Genomic DNA, 25,495 nt, shown 5'->3' on the forward strand with positions numbered 1-25,495 from the left:
ATGGAAAGAGCCCAGTTTTCCATTGACACATGAATGGATATAGAAGGTGTGGTATATATAATACAATGGAATATTACGCAGCCATCAAAAAATTGAAATCTTGCCATTTGCAACGGCGTGGATGGAACTAGAGGGTATTATGTAAGCGAAATAAGTCAATCAGAGAAAGACAGTTATCATAGGATCTCACCGATATGTGGAATTTGAGAAACAAGGCAGAGGATCATAGGGGAAGAGAGGAAAAAATGAATGAAGAAGAAACCAGAGAGAGAGACAAACCATAAGAGACTCTTAATCTTAAGAAACAAACTGAGGATGATGGAGTGGGTGGGGGTGGGAGGGATGGGGTGGTTGGATGATGGACATTGGGGAGGGTATGTGTTGTGGTGAGCACTGTGTATTGTGTAAGACTTATGAATCACAGACCTGTACCCTGAAATAAATAATACATTATACGTTAAAAAAAAAAAAGTGGTGTGTGTGTGTGTGTGTGTGTGTGTGTGTGTGTGTGTTTACCATAAAAGACACTTAATCATGAGAAACAAACTGAGGGGGCGCCTGGGTGGCTCAGTTGTTAGGCATCTGCCTTCGGCTCAGGGCGTGATCCTGGAGTCCTGGGATCGAGCCCCACATCAGGCTCCTCTGCTGGGAGCCTGCTTCTTCCTGTCCCACTCCCCCTGCTTGTGTTCCCTCTCTCTCTGGCTGTCTCTCTCTCTCTGTCAAATAAATAAATAAAATCTTAAAAAAAAAAAAAAAGAAACAAACAAACTGAGGGTTGCTGGCCAGGAGGTGGGTGGGGGGATGGAGTAACCGGGTGATGGACATTAAGGAGGGTGCTTGATATAATGAGCACTGGGTGTTATAAATGACTAATGAATCACTGACCTCTACCTCTGAAACTAATAATATGTTATATGTTAATTAATTGAATTTAAATTTAAAGGAAAACAAATAAAAAATTAAAAAATAAAGTAAGCAATTAACTAATCTTTACTTAAGTAATTAAACAAGTTATTAAATACTTGATTTTTTATTTAAAAGAAAGAGTCTCTTATGGTTTGTCTCCCTCTGATTTCTTGGGGTTTTTTTCCCCTCTCTTCCCCTATGATCCTCTGTTTTGTTTCTTTAAGTCCACGTATGAGTGAGATCATATAATTGTCTTTCTCTGATTGACTTCTTCCTCTTATGGCTGTCCTTTTTTAATTCTTCCTTTGGCTTAGGTCATTTAGCTTCTCAACCATGATTACTTTTCCTAGAGAATGGAGATTATTGTTTTTCTATAACTGTCTTTCTGTCTAGATTTATATCATCAATAACTAAGTCATAAAGAATTTAAACTGTGCAGATGAAAATCATTAGAGATATAGAGATTCCCATTCTTCTGAAAATTAGTTTCTATATTTAATTGGGCTTGAGGATTTGGTTGCTGTGCGGTCCTCTGTTGCATGCCTGGGATGTTAGCAGGTTGGTGCTACACTAGGAAGTCTGGGAGAGCATGTGCTGCTGACTCAAGCTCAGTGTAACTCTCAACTCTCAGCATAAGATACAACTGTTCTGCTTCCCCACCACAGCTCAGGCACAAGTGACTCTTTTGTATCTAGCAAAGCAAAAATGGTTATACTCCAGTCTTAACTGTTGTGGAAAGTGGGATTGCTAAAAGTCCTTTATTAAGCTGGAGGTGTCTGAAAATTATCATAGATTTAGTAGGCAAAGGGCTGAGTCCAGAGGTGATATGTAGGCAGCAAGAAGCATGAATTTAACCTAAATCCAAGGAGGGTCTAACTCTTGAGAAATCAGGAAGTATTTAATCTCAAAAGCAGCTTCCATCATCGCTAAAGAAAGAGGAACTATTTCGTAAGTGTGCGGGATCGATTGGTTGTGCATACAGACAAAACATACTGGCTCTTCGCTTCATGCTGTATACAGAAAATACCACCAGATGGATTTACATGAAGACACAACTTTAAAACTTCAGAAGAAAATGTAGGGAATGTCTTTTTAAAAAAGATTTTATGTATTTATTAGAGAGAGAGATAGCATGACCAGGGTGTGGGGGGAGGAGCAGAGAGAAAGGAAAAAACAGACTCCCCACTGAGCAGGGAGCCCATGTGGCTCAGTCCCAGAACCCAGGGATCATGACCTGAGCTGAAGGCGGGTGTTTGACTAACCATAGAAAAAGTTGGTAAATTCATCTATATTCATATTAAAACTTTTGTTTATCAAAAGACATATGAAGGGCAACTTTCATTCCTAGGTGTCTGATATCCTTCTGGTTTTGACCAGTATATATGAATCCCGGAACTGCCAATACCCAGCTAGAAGATGGAGAATTTCATTCTTAGGATTAGTGGTTATGAATCCTGACCACCAGGGTCGTCCTTCCCCCTTGATTGTTATTTTTAATGGTATATTCATTACAATAGCATATATGACAGATATGTAAGATATGAAGCGTAATGATAAAATGAACACGCATGAACCCACATCCTACTCACATATTGTTAAAACCATGTCGTGTGTAAGTGCCCCCGATCCCATTTCCTTGTTTCTACCTTCCCCACAGAGCTTACCTCTATGCAGAATTTGGTTTATTATTCCTTTGCTTTTTAAACAGTATTATCAAGTATATGTGTATTCCCACATATTAAAGTCTTTAGTTTTGCTTTTTGTTTTTTGAGCTTTAGAGAAATGCTGTTATATGCATATAGTGGAACCTTCCCCCCCGCTTCAGGATCCTTCCATGTTGTTGCTTGTAGCTGGAATTCATTTTCACCACATATTATAATTACTTGGCAATGCACAGCACAGAGAAAGAGTACTGCATCCAGTCTTAAAAGTTCAGGGAAGAAAGGCTTTCTAGAAAATTGAATGAGTCAATTTCTCTTTATTGCATTTATAGCTGCGCTGGAAATTTAGGGATTATGAAGACTAGAAAACAATGATTCCATCTTAAAAATTTATAGTATAGTCTTGGAAATAAATATAAAATAATTTTCTAGTCAGTTAACTAGTATTATATAGTATTAATAAATAGTATGGGCACTACATTATAAGAAAGCTAAGCAGGTGGGGCGCCTGGGTGGCTCAGTCAGTTAAGTGTCTGATTCTTGATCTCAGCTCAGGTCTTGATCTCATGGTCATGAGTTCAAGCCCCACATTGGTCTCCACGCTGGGTGTGGAGCCTACTTAAAAAAAAAAAAAAAGGTGGGGCACATGGGTGGCTCTGTCAGTTAAGCATCTGCCTTTGGCTCAGGTCATGATCTCAGGGTCTTGGGATTGAGCCCCCCATTGAGCTCCCTGCTCGGCAGGGAGTCTGCTTCTCCTTCTCTCTCTGCTCCCTGCCCTGCTCATTATCTCTCTCTCTCAAATAAAAAAATAAAATCTTACAAAAAAGAAGAATATAAGTGGGAAATATATATATATATATATATATATATATATATATAGAAAGCTGGAAGCAGTTAGACCCATGGAGGTGGTGGAAGTTGAGAGCTAGACCATGAAAAGGATGATGTGGATGAAATCTGGGAGGAAACATTTCAGATTAGAAGTGGAGTTGGGGTTCAGCATGATTCCCCAAATAACTGTGATACATTTCACAGAAGGGAAGGAGTGTTGGAGCTAAGAAATTGTTTCAGGTATCCAGTGCATTAAAGTGCCAGTGATAAGAGATAAAATTAGTTGAATAATTGAGACCAGATTCTAGAGAGCCTCAAGTGATAGGTGATGGAAGTCCTCGGAGGATTTCAAACAATGATTGTGTTAACTTCACTAGATGTTAACTGAGTACATACTGGAGGCATGACATTTTCTTAAGCTTTCAGTACATGCAAAGACTCATCCCCTGACCTCAAGGATTTTGCATCATGGTAGGAATGACAGCAATGCAAGGTAAAATAAATCAAGTGCCACAGAAAAGCACCAATTGCTATGGTGATTAATTAAGCAGATCTGATACCTGCTGAAGTAGTCAGGAGCGGCTTCCTGGGAAGAGTGACGTTTGGGTTGGACACCAAGGAGTAATAACATTTGGAAGAAGTGGGGGAATGGCTGTGAGGCGTGAAATGATAGGATCTGTTTAGGAAAATGGGAAGCATCACTAGACATCCAGACGTGGAAGGGAATAGAATGTGAGGCACTAGGGATAGGAATGTAGGTGGGGACTGGAGCAGCACTCCCTGATAGAAACATAATGTGAGCCACACATGTAAATTAAACTTTCCTGACAACCACAGTGAGAAGCTAAAAGGAAATAGGTGCCGTTGATTTTTTCTTTTTTTTTAGATTTTATTTATTTTTTTGACAGATAGGGAGCGAGAGGGAGCACAAGCAGGGGGAGCGGCGGCCAGAGGGAGAAGCAGGCTGCCCACAGAGCAAGGCGCCCAGTGCGCGACTCCATCCCAGGACCCTGGGACCATGACCTGGGCGGAAGGCAGACGCTTAACTGACTGAGCCACCCAGGCGCCCTGGTGCCATTAATTTTAACACTATCTGTTACTTAACCTGATTTGCCCAAAATATTACCATTCAACATATAGTCAACATTCAAAAATATTAATGAGATATTTTACTTTTTTTTTTTTTCCACAGTAAGGTTTTGAAATCCAGTGCATCTCCATTCAGAATAGCCACGTTTCAAGTGTTCAGTAGTCATGTGTGGCTAGTAGTTACTAGAATGGACAGCTGAGGCATGGATCGTGCAAGGCAAGAGTTAGAGATGCTAGAAATGCTACTAAGATTATTACGTAGGATGATGAAATGAACAGGTTTTCTTTGAGAAGCATTGTAAAGTTCATAGAACACACTTTCATACCTAGTATCTTGTTGGATCCTCAAAAATTGCCATTGTTGTTTGTAATTAGTCCCATTTTAGCGAAGAGAAAATTGAGGCTCTTACAGGGTAAAAGTGACTTGTCCAAGGTTGTAGTATTTAGTAAATGGTGACCCTCTAGTCTCCTGATTTCTCTTCCACTTCACCGTAACAGATGAAATCAGGATTAATCAAGATAGGAGACCATTGCACATGTGAAGTGGGTGTTTTTGGATAAAGTGAGAGACGTGGGAAGAGAAAGACACATAAATTTCTAGGAAAGAAGCATCTGAATTGGGTGACGGAGAATAGGGTGTAGGCAGAGAAGTATTAAAGAGGACCAAAGTTTTCAGCCATGACAACTGGAAGAAATCAGGAAGGAGAACCATTTGCGGACTAAAGTCTTAAGTTTGGTTTGGACATACTGAGCTAGAATTGACTGTCCTCAGGAAAAAGTCAGTTCTCTTAGACACAGAGTCACCCTGATGCCAGTCACACACTTGAGGCTGGTGTCTGGTACTGGGAGCAATAGCAATAGAACTCTATTCTCCCTGAGCAGTTTTCATACATTTTCTCACTATCAATTTAAATTTAGACTAGTTCTATATATTCTCTCTAAATGAGGTATTTGCGTTCCTGAGGAATTCTTTAAATTGCTTTAATAATAATATTATTAATACTTTTTCTCTACATTGCCATATCTATATTGTGTGTTTTCCAAAGTATTTTTACATACTGTTTTCAAAACATTAAAGGAAGAGAGTAAAACAAAATATTATTACCGCTTTCCAACATAACGTAGCAGAGGTTAAATGACTTGCCCAGCATCTCAGACCCTGGTAAGTAGCTGAATCGGGTCTAAAACCCATTTCACCTACGCTTGGACCCTTCTTCAAAGGTTCCTTTATCTTCAGAGTTTCCTTTCTGATGGGCTTTTCCCCTCGGACAGGCAGAGGAAAGACGAGCTGGAGCAGAGAATGTCGGCCCTGCAGGAGAGCAGGCGTGAGCTGATGGTTCAGCTGGAAGGGCTCATGAAGCTGCTGAAGGTGAGAGCCCTGGCCCTGGCCTCTCCCCGCCTCCCCGCCTCCCTGCCCTCCGCTCAGCCGTCCTCCTTCCCCTTCACCACCCGCTCCTCTGCTACCTCCCCTGTGCTGTCCTAACGGGATGCAGCGAAAGGCTGAAATGCCACTGGCCCATAAAGGTAGCCCTGACTCCGGAAGGTCGTGGAAACTAGTGTGAAGCCTGATGATAAAAAACGAGTAACTGCAACTAGAGTCCAGTCCTTGAGTAGTTGCTTTTATGAATACATATAAAGGTTTGTAAACAGGATATTAACTCGGTGTAAATGAATATTTCTCCACGATTTAAAGTTTCTCTTAAGACAAGTTTTCAAATATTCCGCCTAAATACATAACAATTATTTTGTGTCCTATTTTAGTAAGAATCGCAGCCGCAAACCAAGCTAATCAGACTAATTCTAATGAATAATTTTATGAGGAGGAACAAAATAGCATATTAGCTCTAGGTTTGTTATACTGGGACTTCAATAATTTTGGGATGACCAGATCTCACTGTCTATTTTTGTTGAAGAGTATATTACAACCCCTGAACCCCAGAGGAGAGAGAGGCACACTTGGCATTTAAATGTCCTCACCTAGACAGTTTTCCCGGTATTCAACAGAAATATATACCAGATTCATAACAGCAATACCAGAGCACTCATTCCTTAGGTCTCTGTCTGTGCTGGAAACCGCTGTAGTTTGTGGCGTGACACAGAGTTAGCAGCCACAGTGGAAATCACAAAGTGTGGATTACCTCAGAAGCCAGGCTGAGGGGAGTGGATTTAATCCTGTGGTAGGGGAGTCACTGAAGGTTTTGGAAATAATAGTTTGGGAAAATGTGTAGAGCAGATTAGAAAGGGGAGAAACTAAAGGAGAAATGGAGACAAATAAAAGCATCCAGCCTGAAGTGAGTGACAAGGGTCCAGACTAGGAGTGGTGGCTCAAGAAAACATCGGCTTGGAGACTTTTCTTCAACTTCTTCATTCTAGACGAGTCCCTTCATAATGCAGCTAGCAGTATTAGCGGCTTCGGTAAATGTAGTGTTTGTGTTTTAAACTGACTTGTGACTTGCTCAAGACAATCGCTTCTTTTAGTCTTAAGCTGAGTTTGTTTTTTTTTTTTTCTCCTAGCTTTGGTCCTGGGTATTTGAGTTGTTTTACATGGACGTGTTTCTACATTAACCCTTTTAGTAGAAATTCTCCTGAGAAATATTTCATGTCTAAGTGGGTCTTATTTAAAGAAAATCTTACGGGGCGCCTGGGTGGCACAGCGGTTAAGCGTCTGCCTTCGGCTCAGGGTGTGATCCCGGCGTTCTGGGATCGAGCCCCACATCAGGCTCCTCCGCTGTGAGCCTGCTTCTTCCTCTCCCACTCCCCCTGCTTGTGTTCCCTCTCTTGCTGGCTGTCTCTATCCTGTCGAATAAATAAATAAAATCTTAAAAAAAAAAAAAAGTTTAAAGAAAATCTTACGCATAAAACCTGGCCCACATCCCTCTAATAGTTGTCAAGTACCCAGCTACTCCAACCCCATCACCCACTCAAGACAGCAGAGATGTACTGAGGTGCATTTGGCTGTTGTAACATCTCCAGCCTTTGGAAGGCTTTGGAAGGGGGCTTTGGAAGCCCTGCCATGTGGGATGGTCCCCTGTCAGACAGGAGATAAAGGGATCCACCCACCCCTTGCCTGGGTCCAACTCCTTTTAGTAAGATGCTCTCAGACATTACCCAAACACAGATGGGAAGGTACCCTAGGGTAATTTTTATAAAAGGCAAAAGGTTTATGCAAACTGAAAAGAGGTCAGAATATATTTCCCCAAAGTACCGCGGTGTGTTTTCTCGTCAGCTGGGTTGCCCTCATGTTCGTTAGAGTTCCTGGTGCGGAGTCCCACGTGTATTACTTGACCCTGTAGTTCAGTTCTGATGCCTGTGTTCAAGGGCTAAGCAGAAGGAGCGGATGCCTGGAACTCTGATGCCAACCCCTGAGTTTCTTTGTATTTCTAGCTATTGTCTTACAGTAAAATAAGCAGTAGAATAAGCAGGATCCTGGTGCCCCATTTTGTAGAATCCCCTGCCAGCTTCTTAAATGACTTATAATTTACTCACCTGATAGGCTGAGGCCACTCAGACTGGGAGGAAGAATTTGCAACACAGACCAGGAATGTTGTCTTTTTATCCATTGATTAGAACTTACAGATGAAAATCTCATGCCTCCGGTGTCCAGCTTCCTAAAAGGATGATAGCACAATCCTAATTTGTGTATTATATGCACTCTTAGAGGTCATCCATAGGAATCATTGACTTCCATGAAAATTTCGAAGATGTTTTCCTACTATTAAAAAAAGATATTCACCAACCCATAATAAAAGTACACTTTAGGATCCTAATTTTAATTTCAAAGGACTGTCCTGCTTTCATTGATGTTCAGTCTGCTAGCATTTAATGCTCTCATAAAACAGCTGTAAGCACTTAGTCAAATGGACAATTAAACCACATGGTCTGGGATACTCATAAATTAAACTACACCACACAGTAAATTTCCACTTCACAGCGAGTTCTTTCTACTGCTTCAATGAAATGTAGTGTACATTGTCTGTTTATCTGAAAAATGATAATTTAAGGAAGTATACATGCAAAGTGTCACCATTGCTTATTATTTCATTCAACAATAATCTTAAATCCTTTTTTGGGAATAAGGCAGGGTGAAAAGTAATCATACATTTATTTAACAAGAAAATATTGGTTTCTAAGTATCACATTTAGGTGTTTGGTGATGAGTAAGATTTAGTCCCTGTCACCAAGGTGTATCAGGGACCTTCTTAATAGTTTTTTTTGTTTTCTTAATGACATAATGTACCCTGACATCCAGGTAGCCATGGTCAGAATGTATCTTTCCCTCACGTTTCCCCCTGATTAATGTGTATAGGTAACCTCTGTCTCATCTGGAAGTGGTTGTGTGTTGATGTTTTAGTTTCCAAATCACGGTCCCAATATTTGTCTGCCTCATTTTCCATTTTTCTAATATTGCTTTTGAAACATAGTCCCCAGGTGAATTCTGTAATTTTGGATTTCAACCTCATTTGCAAACGAGGTTTAGAATATGAATTTTCGTGTAGATAGCTGCAGTGGTTATGGCAGGACTGTGGCCACCTAGCCAGACATCCCCCACGTGGAAGAGTCTCACATGGTTTTAGGTGACATAAGCACTTGTAGATTTGCACTTTTTAGTTAAAGTAGTATGACTTCCTTTACATCAGCTTGGCTTCTAGGCCAGTTGCCATCAGTTAGTGTTTACTGACTGCAGCTGATAACAAAAAGGTTCCAAGATCTTATAACTGACCTGTTTACTGTGTTGACCGAGCCTTCAAGGCTTTATCTGAGTAACTTCCAGTGAGTTTAAATACTGTAACACCATCCTAAATAACACTTTGTCAAAGCCCACCCCCTTCTAATCCCAGTGTACAGCAGGGTCCTCTGACTCTGGAAAAAGCTGCCCTGTCCACCTCTCCCGTCCTAACCTGACACATGGCTACTGCAGATTATAATGATGTCATGTCTTTGGACAAACTGTCCATAGTAGAGTCACCAGATGTGCAAACATGAAACATTGCTTTCTGAAATGTCCTTATTCTGTTGAGCCAAAGCAATGTCACCTCCACTACTAAACCTGGAAAAAAACAGTGGAAATAGGGAGGTGTCTTAGAAACAGTTCTGAGAACTTTCATCTTGGTCTTCTGACCTCAGCTGCAATTTCAGCCTGTTGGGATTGCCTCATGCCTCCCCCATCATTTCAGTGTCATGTCAACACTTTGTGCCAAGAATAAAAACACATTTTAAATTGTTCAATAACTCTTCCTATGGCTGTCTGCCTTGCCTAGGGAATGGAAGAAAAGTGTTCTGCCTTATAGGGAAGCCTGGCCAGGAAGGGAGATCTCCTCCCAACTGCAGAATTCGAATCCCTTCTAACCAGAGCCACGTGTGCCAGATACACAAGCTAAAAGGTGCTACCTTCGTAAGGCTAGCTCAGCTCACGCTCCGGGCCCCTCTTTGCTTGGGCTCCCGTGAGTATAAGTATGGTCAGGCTTCCAGCAGCTGGCTTTGATTATGAAGAAAGTCTGCTGCCGGCTCGGAGTCTCCTTAAGAGAGTTCTTAGTGCCCACTTAATCCGTGTCTCTCCCTTGCAGGAACAAAATTATTTTTTTCCAAATTTTTTACCTCCTCTTTCCCTTTTGTAATTGGTGGGACTTCCTGAAGGCCTTCTCACCATGGCCCCCAGATCTGCAGACTCTGTGAAAGCAGAAGCTCTCATCCATCCCTAAGACTTCCCACACACATGTTCAGTGACGACGGCTAGCTCGGATGGATCCGATTTAAATAGAACCATCGCAACGGCTTTTAGATTTGCACACTTGGGGCAAAGAGCAGAGGCTCCCTGACCACAGTTACCCATGATGAGGCACAGAAAGAAGAAGCAAAAAGATCCATTAAGAGAGTAGCTGAAGAGCCAAGCACTGAGGAGAGAGAAACTCAGAAGTGTCTATCTCATCTTTGTTGTGCTTCTTCCTAGTGATGCATGCTGATAGCTGAGAGCTGGCGAGTACCCACTCTGCCCACCGTCCCTGCAAGGCTCTGAGAGACAGAGGCCGCCACTCAGCTTCATGTTTCCAGTGCTTTATGCATAAGAAGTACTAGAGGAACCTGTGTTGAGTTAGTGAAAAACTGAGGTCAAGAGTTCTTTTACAAAAGCCTCTCAGGGCCCTGAAGCAGTTTCCAGTTTTGGAGGAATGGGGACGTATGTGCGTCCTTGGGAAAGAAACCCCACAAAGCAGCCTGAAAGCAAGTGGAGAGGAGGGGACTAAATTAGAGAATCTGTGGTCAGGTGAAATTGCTAGTTTGGGGGAAGTTTTTAGAGCAGTTTTAGGCTCTCATTCTGACAGGCTCTGAAATGCGTTGCTGTGCCCCACCTACCCCAGGAGTTTGGATTCAGGTGGTCTAGGCCGGTGCCCAAGATTTGCATCTCTGACAGGGTGCCAGGTGCGGCTGCTGCTTTGAGGACTGCTGGTCTAGAGAAGGAGTTGCCACACGTGAACGTGGGGGATGGTGAAATTGAGGATTGGGCTTTTGAGGCCTCGATGAGCTGCTGCTTTCAGTTTACCCTGAACAGCTGGGTGAGCTCGGGCAAGTCAGGCTCCCTAGGCCTTTTTGGTCTGTAAATGAGGAAGTTGGATTCGATGGTTTCCCAGCTCTAGAAGCTGGCACTGAATGAACTGGGTGGGCCAGAGGCCTGCCGTTCACTCCGTCCAGCTGACGGTGATCCGATGGAGGTCAGGGCCTTTGGTCTCTGCACCCAGGGGCCTGGCCCTGCTTGCCGGATTCTTCTGTCATCTCTTCCAAATGTTTGTGGTGATGGGCATTAATCTCTCTCCTTTTCTCCTCTGCCTTTTCTTCATCGTCAACATCTCCAGGAGGAAGAGCAAAAGCAGGCAGTAAGTGAACTTGGGAATGCTTCCAGCTGATTCTCGCTCCTTTTGCATGGTCTTCTTTTCCTCATGTAGCTCTTACATACCTCTTCCCTCTCGTCATCTCTGCAGTGGCTTATGTGTAAAACCCTCGGCAGCTCTCCCCGTGGTGCTGTAAAATGGCCTGAAAGTCCACGTCATGTTTACCTAGCAGAGCGTGTTCTTACCTGAAACCAGAGCTTGTTGAATTTTTTTTAAGTACACATCTGTTGTGTTTAGTTAAATATGCATGATTAGTCAGGCTACGATTGCATTTTCCTGCTCTTGCATTCTCTGCTGCTTCATGTCTAGAGTGACTTGAATTGCTCGAAACAACTTTCGGGGCTGTGGGGGTGACCTCAGGCCTAAATACTATGTCATGAGTGATTGTGCATGAAACTGTGTAGTTATTGTGATAACTTCAAATGTCCTTTAGTCTTGAGCAGGCTTCTGGATGCTCCAGCCCCAGTAGCCTTTGTAACCAAGTTACCAATGAAGACTAAGCGACTGGTTATGACCTGAGTGATTTCCTGCTCAGAGTCGGCTCCAGGAGGGGCTCTGGTTTTGAGCGGCATGGCTGTTGCATGGTGTTTAGGGAAGTTTCATGTTTGTTTCTATTTTTCCAGATAGCCCTTAACCCACACAAGAAAATCAATTGAGGGCCTATCCACAATAGCACAGCATATGTTTATAGAACATTGTAAGATTTTCAAAGCATACATTTTTTTTTAAAGATTTTATTTATTTATTTGACAGAGATAGAGACAGCCAGCGAGAGAGGGAACACAAGCAGGGGGAGTGGGAGAGGAAGAAGCAGGCTCCCAGCAGAGGAGCCTGATGTGGGGCTCGATCCCAGAACGCCGGGATCACGCCCTGAGCCGAAGGCAGACGCTTAACTGCTGTGCCACCCAGGCGCCCCAAAGCATACATTTTTTTTTACACAAGCTAAAGCTGATTTTTAATTCACCTCAGGGCTTTAATTTTAAGAGAGAGATATGAAATGTTTAATTCAAAAAATTCACTCATTTCTTTTTCAAAAAACAAACTCATCCATGTTTTAGATGAAGAATAGGAATATACAACATATTTTTTATTATTTTCGGTTAGGACAATGAAATAATAAAGGGGAGAAGAAAGGAAGGAAGAGATCAGATGAGGGGAGGAGGCAAGAAAGGAGCGAGCAAGGGAGAGAGACTCAGAAAGAGGGAAAGGAGATAGATTATGGGACTAAGGTAGGCGAACAACCCAGAGATTTCAGTGGCTTTACTGTAACAGAAGTTTGTTTGGTTTTGTCGTTTTCCTCATTCACACATAGTTTGTTGCTTTGATCGTATGGCACTTCCCCAGTAGGTACATTCACATGGGCAAAGCAGGAGAAGACAAGGATGCAAAGTCAAGCCCAGTCATTAAATGCTTCTTCCAAGACCTGACACACATCACTTCCACTCTGTTTCACTGGCCAAAGCAAGTCACATGACCACACTTGACTTCCAGGGTCATGGAAGTATAATCCTCCAGTTTGCTTAGAAGCCTCAGAGAAGCAGATGCTGGTAATGCCTAGCACAAGTAGGAGGATGGGTGAGCTTGTGTTGAGGGAAGGAAAGAGAACATCTCTCCTTCCGTCTCCCTGCTCCCCATTTCCCTGACAGCCTCATCTCCTTCCTGCCGGTCCAGGGCATCACCTCCCCTGTAGCTGCTGACAACCAGTGTTCCCTTTCCTCTCTTCTCTCCCTTACACCCCAGAGATGCACGTCACAGCTGAAACCGCTTGCTGGGAACTTACTCCGGCAGTCAGCCCAGACTGGCATCTCCTAATCCCTCTCTGAGTGTGCCAGCTCAGAGCGAAGTACCTTGCACCCTACCCGAGAACTCTCTCAGAAAAGGGCAGTCATTATGAGTGTCCATTTTAATGGTAGCCGTAGAGCTTCCAATAGACATTTCATTAAAAAAAACAATATTATAGGGGCGCCTGGGTGGCACAGTGGTTGGGCGTCTGCCTTCGGCTCAGGGCGTGATCCCGGCGTTGTGGGATCGAGCCCCACATCAGGCTCCTCCGCTATGAGCCTGCTTCTTCCTCTCCCACTCCCCCTGCTTGTGTTCCCTCTCTCGCTGGCTGTCTCTATCTCTGTCGAATAAATAAATAAAATCTTAAAAAAAAAATATTATGGATTGCCATGTAATCTAAGAACCAGAAATTGCCACTTCTGGTATTTTGTTTCTCAGGTTAATTGAAAGCTGACCTTGGGGCGCCTGGTTGGCTCAGTCGGTAGAGCATGTGACTCTTGATCTCAGGGTCATGAGTTCCAGCCCCACGTTGGGTGTAGAGATTACTTTAGAAAATTAAAAAAGTATTTAAAAAGCGGACCTTGAGCAGATAAGGGATTAAATAACACGCTCAATTCAGTGACCTGTGCTTCTGTGTGAGATCGTCCTACCCCTGCGTTGGCCAAATAAGAAGCTAGCCTGGACCGCTAAGCTTGCCCCAGTGAGCCGCTCGTGTGTATGTCTTGGGTGTTCTCCGTGGCCACGGTCCTGAGCTCATGACCTTGTCCTCACACTCTCATAGGACCACCCATGGCATGAATTGGTACAAACTGTTTTTTTTCTCATCTTTCACCACAGCGGTGTAGGTAAGACATTCTGTTCTGTGGATGTAGGTTTAAATATCCTTTGTTTACGTCACAGGTTTAAACTGGACCCACTCAGGGCTCAGCTCTGAGGCTCAAATTTGAGCTGAATGGCTTTATGTAATTCAACAACATTTTTAACACCTAGACATATAAAGCTTTAGAACTAGCGTCTCTGTTTTAGTTTCTCTCGTTACTGAGTGAGGCACAAAGAGGTATTTAGCACAGAGCTAAGTTGTAACTTTCTTCCTTCCTGGGTTCTGGCTGGTGTAGTTTAATTTCTTTGCTATCAAGATGTATTACCCTATATGGGTAATAAAATAATCGTGAGAGACTTGTACAATGAAGAATTTACTAGACAGGCTTCCCCAAATTGGCTCTATAAATCCATTATAGAGAACTTTTCATGTAGTCCGCCTTCTTGCTTCTTTCCTCTTTAGGGATTATTTTGGCTGTGGGGGGATCTGAGAGGAATGGGTAATGACTGTGACTTAGCCGCTCTCATGCTGTGGGCCTGCTTTCAGCCACAGCCACTTCTCCACTGCTGTGAGTGGCATCAGCGCCTCAGCTGATAACTCTTATGTCTTTCCTCTCTCCCTCCTCCCTCCTTCCCCTCTCTCTTCTCAGATCCAAGGGTTATAATTAAGGGCAGAACTGCCTGGCTGTTTCAGATATGACTTCACTGAGTGACTCTTCAACCCACGATATACCCTACAGTTTAACAGGCTCGGGAATTAGATTGTATCAGTTGAGTCAGGGTTAATCAGGCCCACGATAATCATAAGACTGTAATTAAAGGACTTTGTCTGCCTTTTTCACTACTGCATCCCCAGTCACTAGCCTGATGCCTGCCACACAGCAGATACTCAATAAATAGCTGCTGAATGAAAACCAGTATTAACCAGATTTACAAGATTTTGAGTTAAAAGGCAGTGTGAATTCATAAGTTTATTAATTATGAGGGCCATAACTGCTTCGAGTACCTTTAACAGTCACTTTGCTCAAGGTACTCCTGCACAATAGGTCTACCCATTCAGGAGACTGAATCATGGCTCAGAAAAGCCCTTTATAAAAAGGTATCAGAAAAAGGAATTTCAAGGTTGCCAAAGGAATAGAAACACCAAGCTAATATATCAGTATTATTATTCACTCTATTTTTATTTCTGTCTAAAGAACAGATACTGATTACATAGAATAGAATCATCCTCTTTTTTTAAATACAGGTCATCTATACAATGTGGGATATCTATAGTTATTTGTATCACTTGAAAATATTGAGCTTTGTTTAGTAAAAACCCAGCATCTGCAGCCTGGCTACAGGATTCACCAGCAGTGACAACAAAGGAGCTCACTGAGGTAACAGCAGACTGATGAGTAATGCTGGTGATGGTGTTTGCTGCTCGGTGCACTTAAGCTGTGGGCTCCTCCAGTGCTAATCTGGAGAGATTTCAGATGTATAAATTCATTCTGGTTACATCTCGGTGTTCCATTCTCCCCAGTGACTCAGTATACCATAAAATTTTACTGCTGGATTGCTAACACCAAATGAAATGAGCTATCCAAGGCAAGGGGTAGGGTTTATTCATCAAAGATATTTCCTTGAATGTTTCTCTGAATTCTCCTATTAGAAGTCACTACCTTTTTTTTTTTTTTAAGATTTTATTTATTTATTTGACAGAGAGAGACAGCCAGCGAGTGAGAGGGAACACAAGCAGGGGGAGTAGGAGAGGAAGAAGCAGGCTTTTAGTGGCGGAGCCTGATGTGGGGCTCGAACCCAGAACGCTGGGATCACGCCCTGAGCCGAAGGCAGATGCTTAACCACTGCACTACCCAGGCGCCCCTAGAAGTCACTACCTTTCATATGCAGATCAACATCAGGCTTGAGGACTCTAACTTTAGATAGTAAATATAAGGATAGGGGGCTCCCATGGAGGTGGCCCTGATCCAAATTAGTAATATGGTAATTACTGGTCCAGGGGATTATAGGTGGGACTCTGAAAATTATGTAATTAGAGGAATCTTGGGGATTCCACTAAGAGAGCATTGCCACACTTGGAACCTTTCTTTTTACTTCAGTAAGTTGGGATATCAAGTGGGATCTTGCCCCGTGACCTTTCTGATTTCCAGAATCAGACGAATAACCCACTACAACTGCACTAAAGAAAGAATGGTGTGGGCTGGCTAGAAGCCCACATCTCTGATCTGGCTTCCCCAAATATGCCTCAGAAGAAGGCCACTCAATATTTAGTTAGCCATGGTTAATCCATGAGGACTCTAACAAGCGTCATGAATATTAACTTTGTAAGTTTCAGAGAAAGGACTTTAAAAAAAAACTCTATACAACAACAAATAAAAACCTCCTTTGTCCATTAAAGAGATTATTGGCGAACCCCTTGATGTGCTCATGGACCATTTCCCCTCTTGCTTCACTGAACCTTTGGACACAATCTCATTGGGAAGTGATTCAGATTCCCATGGCTCTAAATCTTCTGGACTCTTGGACCCCACCGCACTCTGAAATAGAAGCCTGAGTCTACTTCTACCCCAATGCAAAGAATTGCCATTTATTTATTTATTCAGCAGTGTCTTACTATGTATGTTCAAGGCAGTGAACTTGGCCTTCTAGAGGATAACGAGAGGAATCCTACACAAATACCACCCTCAAGTAGTATGAACTTTATTTCATTGTTGTCATGTTAACTTAAATACAGACACGCAAGTCAGGTCAGTGATATCCTGAGCCATAGTCACCACTGGTGTCCCCCTAAGTTTGCAAACTCCCCAGATGTCTTTTGGTAAACCAAGATCAGTGTGGTGTACTACAGGACTTTGCCGCAAACCGTTAGCCTAGGTCGCGGTCCCAGTCTGTCTAGACTATCTGATGTGCCACCTGCACATAGATGCCCGTGGGAGAGCCTGCAGAGTGGGCTCATTCATCAGTGTTGGCTCCTGTACTCACTGTGCGAAACTGGTAGTTTGTTGTTTTACTTTTTTTTTAATTCAATTCGTTTTTTCCCAAAAAGAGGAAACATCATTACAATATTAAAAATAAGTATTTGTATTTAACTCCCCTGAAACCCCTTGAACACTTACCAGGAGTTTACAGTCTGAGGATATAGGGGGGAATCACCTTGAGTCTTTGCAGCATCCCCAGTATTTTTCCTCCCCGTCATCAATGACAGACTGAGAGATTTCCTTGCCTGCTTTTTTATTTCCCTTCTGTACTATATTTCTGTCTTTTCCTCTCTTGGCCAGAATGCATACAACATATGAAAACTGTCCTCCAAGGTCTCTAGGGAAATTCTCTACACACCAAGCTGGAGAAATTGTCCTTCTGCTGGAAGACTGTTGAATCCCTGGGACACACTGTCTCTCCCAGAGTACTACAGTCTGAGTCTCAGCAAAGCATCAACAGAAAAGAATAAGTAAAAGATGACTTTTCTAGGTTCTGAGCCTGAGGACCTGGGAAAATGATGGGTACATTGACTGAAGAAGTGAAAAGGTGAGATGATCTGGGGCAGAAAGGGGACTTTGACCTGATTTTGAACATACTGAGTTTCAAAGATTAGGCAGGCGGTCAAGCTTTTTGTATGGTCTGCTATATATTTGGGGATATGCAACTGAAATTTCAGTGGAAATACATGGCTAGCATTGTAGATTTGGAAGTCTTCAACATAAAATTAGGATTGAAACCATATACATGAGCCTTAGGAAAAAACCATAGTAGAGAAAAGGAAGAAAGTGGAGGTGGGAGGGGTAGAATTGTGGGTTCTTGTGAAAGCTCAGATAGTTTCAAGAGGGAGAAAGTTATTAAGACAATAAAATAAGGAAGCCCTTGGATTTGACAATCAGCAAGTTATCAGCAACCCTGGAAAGAAAATTTTCAGTAGAGTTACAGAGTATAGACAGCTCTGCAAAATAGGCTTTGTTTTGTCCAACCCCCCTCCCCCTTTGGTTTCAACCAATGAAAGAGAAGGAATAAAATCTTAATCTGCCTTATTGAATTATATGAGTGGATTGCTGTTCTGATAGAACCTTCTTGACAAAACCTCATTTCTTTTCTATCTGAACACGTGCATTGCCTTTACAAACCTGTTTCTTCATCTGTAAACTTCAACTTCACAGCCCTTTCATCCTTTCATCACTAATTCCAGTCGGTATATTGCAGAAAGGCTATAAACCAAGAAGGGTCTACGAAGACCAACTGGATTCATTGGACTAGTGTCTCCTTTTGTGACTTTGAAACCCTCTGCCCTCCCTTCATTGTCTGGGCTTTCTTTCAATAATCAGCTCCTCCCTCAGTGTTGCCTCATGCCAACCTTCTACCTCCCACTTTTCCAGACAAAAGAAAGCATCAGCTCCTCCCATGAAGGCCTGTCCTTTGACTTATCTCTGGGATTTTCGGGCTTCTACAGGAGGAGAGGAATCCCTAGTGCTGTCTTTCTGCTAGACCTCACCCTAGCATCCTCTCTTGGCTTGGGATTGGATATATGACCCTTCACTTTGAGAGCATCTGTAGGCATTTTATCAAATCCTGATGCTGTGCTGGTCTCTGGGGTCTTATAGCTGATCTCAGGCAGGTTCTGATGTTCCATATTAACCGTAATACCGAGATAGGGAGCTTTCTGGCCTAGAGTCCTTACCTGAAATGAACATCTGCTTAGTTTCAGCCAAAAGAACCATGTTAGAAAGGGTACAGTAGACCTTTGCACTCTTCTCCATTTGCTGCCCATCATATAATCTGGCAAGTGGAATTACTGTCATTTGACACTGCAGTATAGATGCTCTAACGCTTTAAAAGAAAGGGGTGGGGGCAGGGAGGAGGAAGGGAGCAGGGAGGGAGCTGGAAGGAGGAAGAGAGAGAAAGAGAAGAAAAGAAGAAAGAAAAGTAGAAGCATGTTTTATAAAATTAGAGGCAATGCAGAGAGACAGTTAACTGCAGCTAATATAGTACCTTTAATAAGGATTCGTGCCAGCTCATCACTGCTCTACGAGCTGGCTAACTATAAACCCTTCAGTACTTTTATCTATCTGTCTATTTATTTATTTTTCATAAATCCTTCGGTACATTTATTATTATGTGTTCTTAATTTAAATATATACAACACTCGCTATATAATTGCTTTCACATATCAAATTTCAATTCTTGTATTTAACCATCTCGGACCTCAGGAAACCAAGAGAGAATCTAGGAGACTCTGAGGCCTATAGCTGCCCCCACCCTGGGACATCTTCCAAATGTGCAGAAGATGTGAGAGTTTATTCTTGGGCCCCTTGAAGGTCCCAGGCTAACCTGAGGCTATGGGTGACCAGCCCTTCCTTCCACAGCAGCCACACCTGGGGAAAGAAGACTGTCTCACCCGCAGCCAGGTTTCTCATCCTCAGCACTGTGGAATTGTGGGCCAGATAACTCTTTCAGGGGGGCCTGGGGGGGTTTACTTTGTAGGGTGTTCAGCAGCTCCCTCGACCTCCACCTACTAAATTCCAGTGGTAGCCCCTGCCCCCCAGCAAGTCCTAGCAGATGAAATTACCCCCAGTTAAGAAGCACTGCCCTGAGCCCAGAGAACCTTACTCGTGACACCAGCCTGAGCCCCCGAGGCATTCTCAGAGGCCCTGAGTCTGAGGTTTAGATATGGGCTGGACAGTGAACGATTTTCAGGCGTGTTCCCCGAAAATCACTCCTCTGTCCGTCTTTCCTGCCAGTGCTGCGTGTCCGCGCACCCTCTCCAGGCTTCTGCTCCTCTGCGCACTTGCTGTTCTGCAAGCCTGCTTGTGTCTCTCCTTTCAGTTCCCGCTGGCTTTCTTCATTCCAGCCTCCATCGTCTGTCCCCTGGACTGTTGGAAGAGCCTCCGCATGGGGCTCCTTGTGTTCTGTCTCTAGCTGCTCAGTCCCTCCTTCACGGTGCCCCAGAGCCAGCTTCCTAGACACACATGGCACTGGCCGTGCCGTGGTCTCAAGAGCCTTCCCTAGCTCCTAGCTCCCTGTGCCGCCGCCCCCAGGAGGGCTCAACAGCATTTTATTAAAGGCTTGGACAGTAAATATTTTAGGCTTGGTAAACCAAATCAGAGATATTATGTAGGTACTTATATAACCACTTAAAATGTAACCGTTTCAAAATGTGAAAACCATTCTTAGCTCATGGACTGTAAAAAACAGGTGGTGGTGAGCCAGATTTGGCCATGGGCTGCAGTTTGCCCATCTCTGGCCTAGTAAATAAACTAGGTGACTATTTTTTTAAGGCCCTGGAGGATGGTGGCCCACACTCCTCTTTCCTACCATGTGTCCTCATGCTCCGTACATGCTAGCCATTGCCCCCCCGACTTCCCCCCCACTCCCCCTCCGTGGGCAGCCTCCTCTCCCAGGCCAGCCTCCCTGTGTTCATGCCCTTTCCTCACCTGTATCGCCCTTCCCGAGCCTTTTCTGCTGATTGAAATTATACCCCTCAAGATACTCTCAGATGCCACCTCTTCTGTGAAACCTTACCGGGTTCCAGAAGGTCAGAGTGACACTCTCTCGCTTCTGTGCTTTTCCTTTAGGCCTCCACTAGGCACGGATTTCACCCTCCTTTGTATGCGAATTGCATACATGCCTCACAGCCTCAGGGGACAGTGAGCCTGCCGGGTGTGGAGACTTGCCCCTTTGTAACCCCCAGCACCTTTCAAAGTAGAATGACGGCAGGTAGGGTTCTGTTGAGCTGGAGTGTGAAGCATTTCATGTTTATCCACACCAGCCTGCAAAGATATTATCCATTTCGCATATGAAGAATCTGAGATGTGGAGAGGTTAAGTAAGTTACCCAAGATCACACTGCTAGTAAATGGCAAAGCTGGCATCCAAACTAGGTTCCCTAACTGCAAAGCCTGGACTCCACACTGTTCTATACAGCAGGGACTCAGCAGAGAATGGTGGTGTTGAATAGGGTGCCGTACCTCACCATGCAAGTTTTGCATACCTGTTCCGTAGCATTTAAATTTGACTCACTGAATTTTAAAATATCCTGGATAGGTTCTGGCTGCCTGCCCGATCACTGATGTAGGTGTCTGAATAAGGACCATGCTCTCCTGGCAGTCTGTTCTCTTTTTGTTTCTAATAATGCAATCTGAGTGTTTGGTATTCATTTTATAGGGATTTTCCCCTCAGTGGGGTCCCTGATCATTTCTCTGAGAACTGACTTTAAAAATCCTGCAATGAGAGCTAATGCAATACCATTTTCAAGTAGAGCCGGACAAACTAGGAGAAACAAACAGAAAGAGCGTAATCTGGTCTTAGAATTTATGAGCTTCCCTATCTGAAAGTTTAAATTTCAACTTCTTTTGATCTTTGGGTTTATGGTGAGTTTTAGTAGATTGTTCTTTGTCTCTGGAACTTAGTATGCGTTCCTCCTTCTACTAAGAAAGATAGCTAGACACCGCCCCCCCCAAGCCTCAAGGGAAGCTTCATCTTCTGCATAATTTAGTTTGACTTGACTAGAGGCAGGATCATGAAGATCGAGAACCATAACCATCTTCTGCCCGTTGCCAATACCGTGATCATAATCACCCAGCGGTGCTCCAGTCGCTGTTACCTGTCTGACCCCACAGGCCGCCACAGCGAGGGACAGGCTCTGTGGAAGCCCTGTGTTCCCGGGATGATGTGGGACGGAGGGACCGCATGGCAGACATTCCGGTGGCGCCATCGCGTCCTTCCAGCCGACCCACACGTGGGTGTTCGTAGTCTTCAGGGTGGAAAGAAAGGAGACACGTCATAAAACTGTCCAGCTCTTCTCTCTGGTGTTGCGAAGCAAAATTTACCTTTAAAACCTACCAGCTTGCAGGTAGCACCGTTGCTAAGATGGGACGGTCTCTGGGCTTGTTCTGGAGCTGTTGCTAACTCCCCCCAGATGGAACCCGACCCCGTCCTTGCTCACTGCAGGGTGGATGCCTTTCTCACCTCCTGCACCTCACCCTCTCTGTGTGCTCGCTTCCGTCCCTGGTCCGCGTAAGGCAGTTATTCCCAAGCCTGCAGCGGGACGGGCAGGGCGGCCCCCTCTCTCCACTCACTGCCACATTTGATGAGGCGGCTGCATTTTCCTAGAAGAGCCACCACCAACACCAGTTGGAAATAGTATGTGGGCTCTGGTTTACCTTTTCCTGAAGGTAGAAAGTCCGTGCAAAGTCCATTCTTTGTTCATCCCATTTCTCTCTACAGTCCGGGCTGCCTCACCTAAATTTCAGACTTACAGCTCCTTTCCCTCAGTGTTGTTTTTTGTGCATTTTGTTGTTGTTGTTGTTGTTTTTCTGAGAGGGCCTCTGAAAATCGGCAGCAAAGAGGCCAGTTTGTTTAATTTAAATACACTGCAGCAAAATGAAGGTAATTGTCCACAAAGGCCATCTGGTACCTGGCAGGTGTCCATGAGTCAGAGAGAGAGAGAGATGGAGACTAAAGCGTCTCCTTCTGTTACCATGATAACAGCTTAGCTCAGAGTTTCGGTCGCAGCTGTGTGTGTGTGTGTGTGTGTGTGTGTGTGTGTGTGTGCGCGCGCGCGCGCACGCACAGGATACAGTTATCAATGCTCCAGAGAGGGCAGTAACTCCAAATCAGGCTTTTTGCCACAAGCCACTCTGGGCTTGATTACTTGACTGTAATGTGTCCTAAGGAGATAGGAAAAAGTTCGTACCTGTGCCATGAAGAAAAAGAAGGGAAGGAGATTGGATTTATGGAGCCCCTACTGTGTGCCAAGCACCACACTGGGGATATCTAAGCACAGCCGAGCATGGTGCAAATCGTTCTCCTGCTAAGGACCGTGGCTCTCTCCCGCTGTAGCCGGCTCTCTCCGCCACAGCCCGTGAGCACCGGTGTCTGCTCCCAGTGTCCTCACATCACCTCCGCCGGCACTCTCTCCACCTGCTCTGGCTCAGTATTAGATTCGTGTCGTAGACAAGAGACTAAGTCATCATCGCTGTTCTCTCCTTTCTCACATTTCTCACCTTTTCTGGAATTGAATTGTCCTGTTGAAGACCACGGTCCGCTTCAGTTGTGAGAGGTCTCAGCTGACCCACGTTCCTTCCGGCCTCAGCAACACTATGCTATGCCTCGGATTCTCCTAGCAGCTTGAGGCAATTAGAAGACCCAGGTACCAGTCTTAGCCTTTCTGCTCATTTATTTGGAACCCCGTGACCTCTCTAGGCCTCAGTCTCTTCAAATATAAAATGAGTGTTGGACTAAAAAAAAAAAAAAAAAAAGAGGCTATTTTCTTGGGGTCATGAGCATTCTGAAATTAAAAGCATAATTTCTGAGTCCTTTTCTTAGAATGTGATACCTAGTTTTCTCAGGTTCTCAGCATCTTTGCCAATTTAGAAGGGAAGAGCCAGCAGACCAAAGAACTTCCCAGATTGTAACATTTCTCCAGCTCTGTATTTCTAGCGGAATTGTTTCCAACTACAAGGGACCTCTGTATTCAGAGAACCTGAGTTACAGGGCATTTATTGTGTTGGGTTATTGGTGACTGGCCCGTGCTGCATTCAGGCCTTTGTTATAGGTTGTATTACAACAAGATCCCACTGTCCTTGCATCAGGAAACCTTCAAACACCAAGCAGCATTTTGCAGACCTTCCCCAGCTTCCCCAGGTTAATTGCCCCTATCCTGGCAGCTCTAGCCAGTGGCGCAAGATTGTTTTATACCTGCATTGGACGGCTTATCCCCATCCCCTGGAGCCACCCGACTAGTTCCTCCACCTTTACTGATTTCTGTGTGATTCTCAGGTTCCCCATAACCTCAAGGTTCCATCCGTGACGCTGCGCCCAGCCTCCTCCTGTGTCATTTGTTCTAGATTTGGTTTTGGGGTGAGTGGAGTGCTTGGCATTCTTCACAGGGAGGTCCTGCCTGCCTGAGAGTAAAACCCCATCTGTGCTTTTGAGACAAGGGAAATTTCACAGTGCAGTGCTCTAGCTTGGCTTTGAGTGTATCTGTCTGGCCCAGACCTGCTGAGAGGGCAGAGAATGAACAGACCCTGACCAGGAGCGTCGGTGACTGTCAGCATGCCCAGAGTGCTGCTCTGCACTGCAAACTGTCTCGAACTGTGTGTGATCTCCACGCTCCAGCCTGTGGTCATGTAACCAGAAGGGCCCTGTTGCAACTCTGTCTTGAGCTGGTCCCAGCTTCGTTGCAGGCACCTGCTCCCAGCACCTCCTCGCAGGCTTCGTTTGCATGAGCCCAAATGGGCAGCGTCTCTCGTACTGACTCCACTCGTGAGAAGGGTAAGTTAGGGAACATGCCGGTCTGTGACCCTGAGACGGCTGCTGAGGGCCCTCGGAGGGTCCTTCACTGACAACGTGGTTGTGACCAAAACAAGGCCAGGATGACTTGACATTTGCAAGATGAGGTAACTTGGCAAAAGTTAGAAAATCATAGAATTTTAAATCTGAAAAATACTTCAGAGATCATCTACATGTTGCCACTCAGTTTATAAGTAAGAAGGCTGCACCCCAGAACAATTAAAATGCGTGTGCTCTACAGTCCGAAGAAAATCACAGGTCTCCAGGCATGTAGGCCACGCCCTTCCCGTAAACCACATCACCTCTTTGTGTGCACCCTGAAGCAGTGGAGAGAGCTAGGATTCCAGCTCTGAGCCTGCAGCTTTCCCTCCTCTGCTCAGTCAGTGAATTTTCAGCAGAGGATTGTCTCCAGGGCCTGTGATTATTATCCAGCATCAGGACAAGCTCGTTTACTCGGGGACTTAGGTACGTTCTCTGATCAGGTAAAATGTTTTTTGATTATATATCCTTGCTTCTGTTCTCATCCACAATCCTCTTTCCCTGGGTCTCTGGCCTTTCACGAGGGCTTCTGGGCTTGGGCTCTCATATTCCAAACCCTTCCCTCCCATTCCTTCTCAATCAAATGTCCTTCAGATGGGACTACCCCAGTAATGTATGAGGAAGAAAATCAGTCTGAGCATATGAGTTACCTGTCGCCACAGGTACAACAACTTACCCCAAAACCTAGTGGCTTCGTAGAACAAATATTTATTACCTCACAGATGCTCTGGGCCTAGAGTCCAGATGAGGGCAAGCTGAGGGTCAGGGTCTCTTACAAGGCTACAGGCATCTCAAGGCTCAACAACTCACATGGTTGTTGGCAGGATTCTTCGATGGCTGCTGGACTGAGGGCCTCCGTTCAATGCCAGCTGGTGGCTGGAGGCTGCCTCAGTTCCCTGTCACGTGGGCCTCTCCACAGGGCAGCTCACAAGATGGCAGTTGGCTTCATTAGACTGAACAAGCAGGAAGGAGAATGAGCGAATATGGGCAAGACGTAAGTCACAGTCTTTTATAAGCTAATCTCAGAAGTGACATCCCATTCGCCTGACTCTGGGGCAGTAGTCACTGCGCCCAGCCCGTGTTCAAGGGGAGGGGATTACACAGGAGTGCGACAGAAGGGGGCAAGGTCATTGGAGGCCGTCTCCGAGGTCTGCCCATCACATTGACTCATCTGGTGAAGTATCTCACACAAAGCTTTATCGATGACTGA

At 44.5% G+C, this 25,495-nt stretch overlaps 1 protein-coding gene across 21 annotated transcripts in view; it reads left to right on the forward strand.

The window, feature by feature from the left end:
- Positions 1-25,495, forward strand: part of DTNB (dystrobrevin beta) — a 248,467-nt gene that overhangs the window by 197,601 nt on the left and 25,371 nt on the right. For 17 of the 21 annotated variants that reach the window (XR_015725320.1, XR_015725318.1, XR_015725317.1 and 14 more), the window contains 2 exons: positions 5,760-5,856; positions 11,333-11,353. Coding sequence is in view for 13 of the 21 variants with exons in the window: in XM_087863800.1 (XP_087719926.1) it covers positions 5,760-5,856; positions 11,333-11,353 (118 nt within the window). In the remaining 8 variants the exon portion in view is untranslated. The remainder of the gene's footprint in view (positions 1-5,759; positions 5,857-11,332; positions 11,354-25,495) is intronic. The other 4 variants (XR_015725321.1, XR_015725323.1, XM_045809272.2 and 1 more) reach the window with 1 other exon arrangement.

Source organism: Ursus americanus, chromosome 7 (assembly GCF_024610735.1).
Source record: "Ursus americanus isolate L20-20 chromosome 7, mUrsAme1.1.p, whole genome shotgun sequence".
NCBI classification, from domain to species: domain Eukaryota; kingdom Metazoa; phylum Chordata; class Mammalia; order Carnivora; family Ursidae; genus Ursus; species Ursus americanus.